The sequence below is a fragment of the Buceros rhinoceros genome, unplaced genomic scaffold (genome assembly GCF_000710305.1).
Source record: "Buceros rhinoceros silvestris isolate BGI_N320 unplaced genomic scaffold, ASM71030v1 scaffold7929, whole genome shotgun sequence".
Taxonomy (NCBI): domain Eukaryota; kingdom Metazoa; phylum Chordata; class Aves; order Bucerotiformes; family Bucerotidae; genus Buceros; species Buceros rhinoceros.
In genome coordinates this window covers 14,679-16,293 of record NW_010430873.1, presented here as the reverse complement: position 1 = coordinate 16,293, position 1,615 = coordinate 14,679, and the positions used below count along the sequence as shown (strand labels likewise).

Genomic DNA, 1,615 nt, shown 5'->3' with positions numbered 1-1,615 from the left:
TGCCAGTGTTCCTGACACCAGAGCACAGACCAACAGGAATATCCCACGGCGTGCTCCTTATCTGCCGTTATTTTCCTCTTTTCCTAAAGGAGATGAGAGTAACAGTGAAAAGCAAACCTGAAGCTAACAGGTGGAGTAGAAAACTGGTAACTGAGACCGTATGTCACCTGTTGGATGGAGATAATGGGGGAAGGAATTCAGCTCTGGGCTCTGCCAAGTGATTCCTTTGTCACCTGGGGAAAACATTTACTCATGTTCTTATCGGTATGGAAAACCGCAGCCTTTAATCTCTTTGCAGACGCCTGTCTGGAAAAGGGAAAAGAGAAACGATGCTTTGCTTGTCTTGTCTGTTTGCTCTGAAAGTGCTTCAGGGCAGGGATTGGCTTTATCTTTGCTTGCATAGCACTGAACCTGCCTCACCTGCAGCTTCCTGAGTTTGAATTGGCTGGAACAGGTTGTCCAGAGAGGTGGGAGAAGACCCATCGCTGGCCCCATGGCAGGTCAGGTTGGCCCGTGGGGCTCTGCGGAAGCTGCTCTGGGGGCAGATGCCCCTGCTTCCAGCAGGGGTTGGACTGGGGGAGCTTGAATGGTCCCTTCAACCCAAACCAGTCTGTGATTCTGTGAGCTTAGAATCACCGAGTCTCCTCCACTCCTGATACTGTCCTACAGGTATTTCTTAGAGGGAACAGGGATTATTCCTCTTTCTTACTGGGGTGGAAGGGCTGATGGCTGCAAGAGGAATAAGAATTAGCTGCTTGGTGTGCGTGGAGTTTAAGTACCGCTAAGCGATGTCAATGTTGTAGATTGAGCGTTGTATCTATGAATCTGTAGGTGCAAACTGACATTTGGAAAGTTCTCTGCTAGGCACCACCCTGGTGACATGGAATCCCACAATTCTCTGTTAAATGTTTAAATAGAGGAGTTAAGATACCGTGTTATCTTCAAAGACTGGAAAGCTGCTACTCAGGATTGACATTAGGGGAAGGTTTTTGACACCCAGTATGTATGTATTCAGTCTGTGCTAAAATGTTCTGCAGGAGCTTGGTCCTGCCCATGAGAAGACACCACCCATGACAGGCTGTGGCTGAGGGGTGGAAGAGAAACCAGAAGGCTGTTGTGTGATGCAACAAAATTTTAATGAGCAAGAAATGCCTATATTTGCAAAGCGAGATATCACAGAGTACGAAAAATCTGTTTCTAGACAATTTCAGAGAACGTTTGACCAATGTCCTGCTCAGAGGTATTGCTGTCCTCGGCTGGCTTTCTTCTGGCTGTCATGCAGCTACTGATGAAGACACTTGTCATGATGAGTGATGTCCATATGGAATGGGCTGCCCCATGATGGTTAAAAAGAAATGGGGAAGCTGGAACAGGCAGCAATAGCAAAAAACAAACTAGAAACTGAGGGACAAACAAGAAGTAGAAGGATGAGAAATGTGAAGTGGCAGTAGCTCCATTGCAGGGCTGCAGGAACGCTGAACCCCCATCCTCATTGCTCTGCAGTTGGGCGCTATGTATGACTCTTTTGAGAGATCTCTGTTGCCTTTAGCAGGGCCCACAGTTGCTGCGGAGGAAGCGGCTGTACCGGCGGGAGGAGTAGGGGCCGCAGTACCCG

At 48.4% G+C, this 1,615-nt stretch overlaps 1 protein-coding gene across 1 annotated transcript in view; it reads right to left on the bottom strand.

The window, feature by feature from the left end:
* Positions 1 to 1,545: 1,545 nt before the first annotated feature.
* The window catches only part of LOC104499646 (scale keratin-like), a 486-nt gene continuing 416 nt past the window's right edge, over positions 1,546 to 1,615 (bottom strand). The window contains 1 exon segment of the mRNA XM_010143177.1: positions 1,546 to 1,615. This exon segment is cut by the window's right edge and continues 9 nt beyond it. Within this exon segment, the coding sequence (XP_010141479.1) occupies positions 1,546 to 1,615 (70 nt within the window).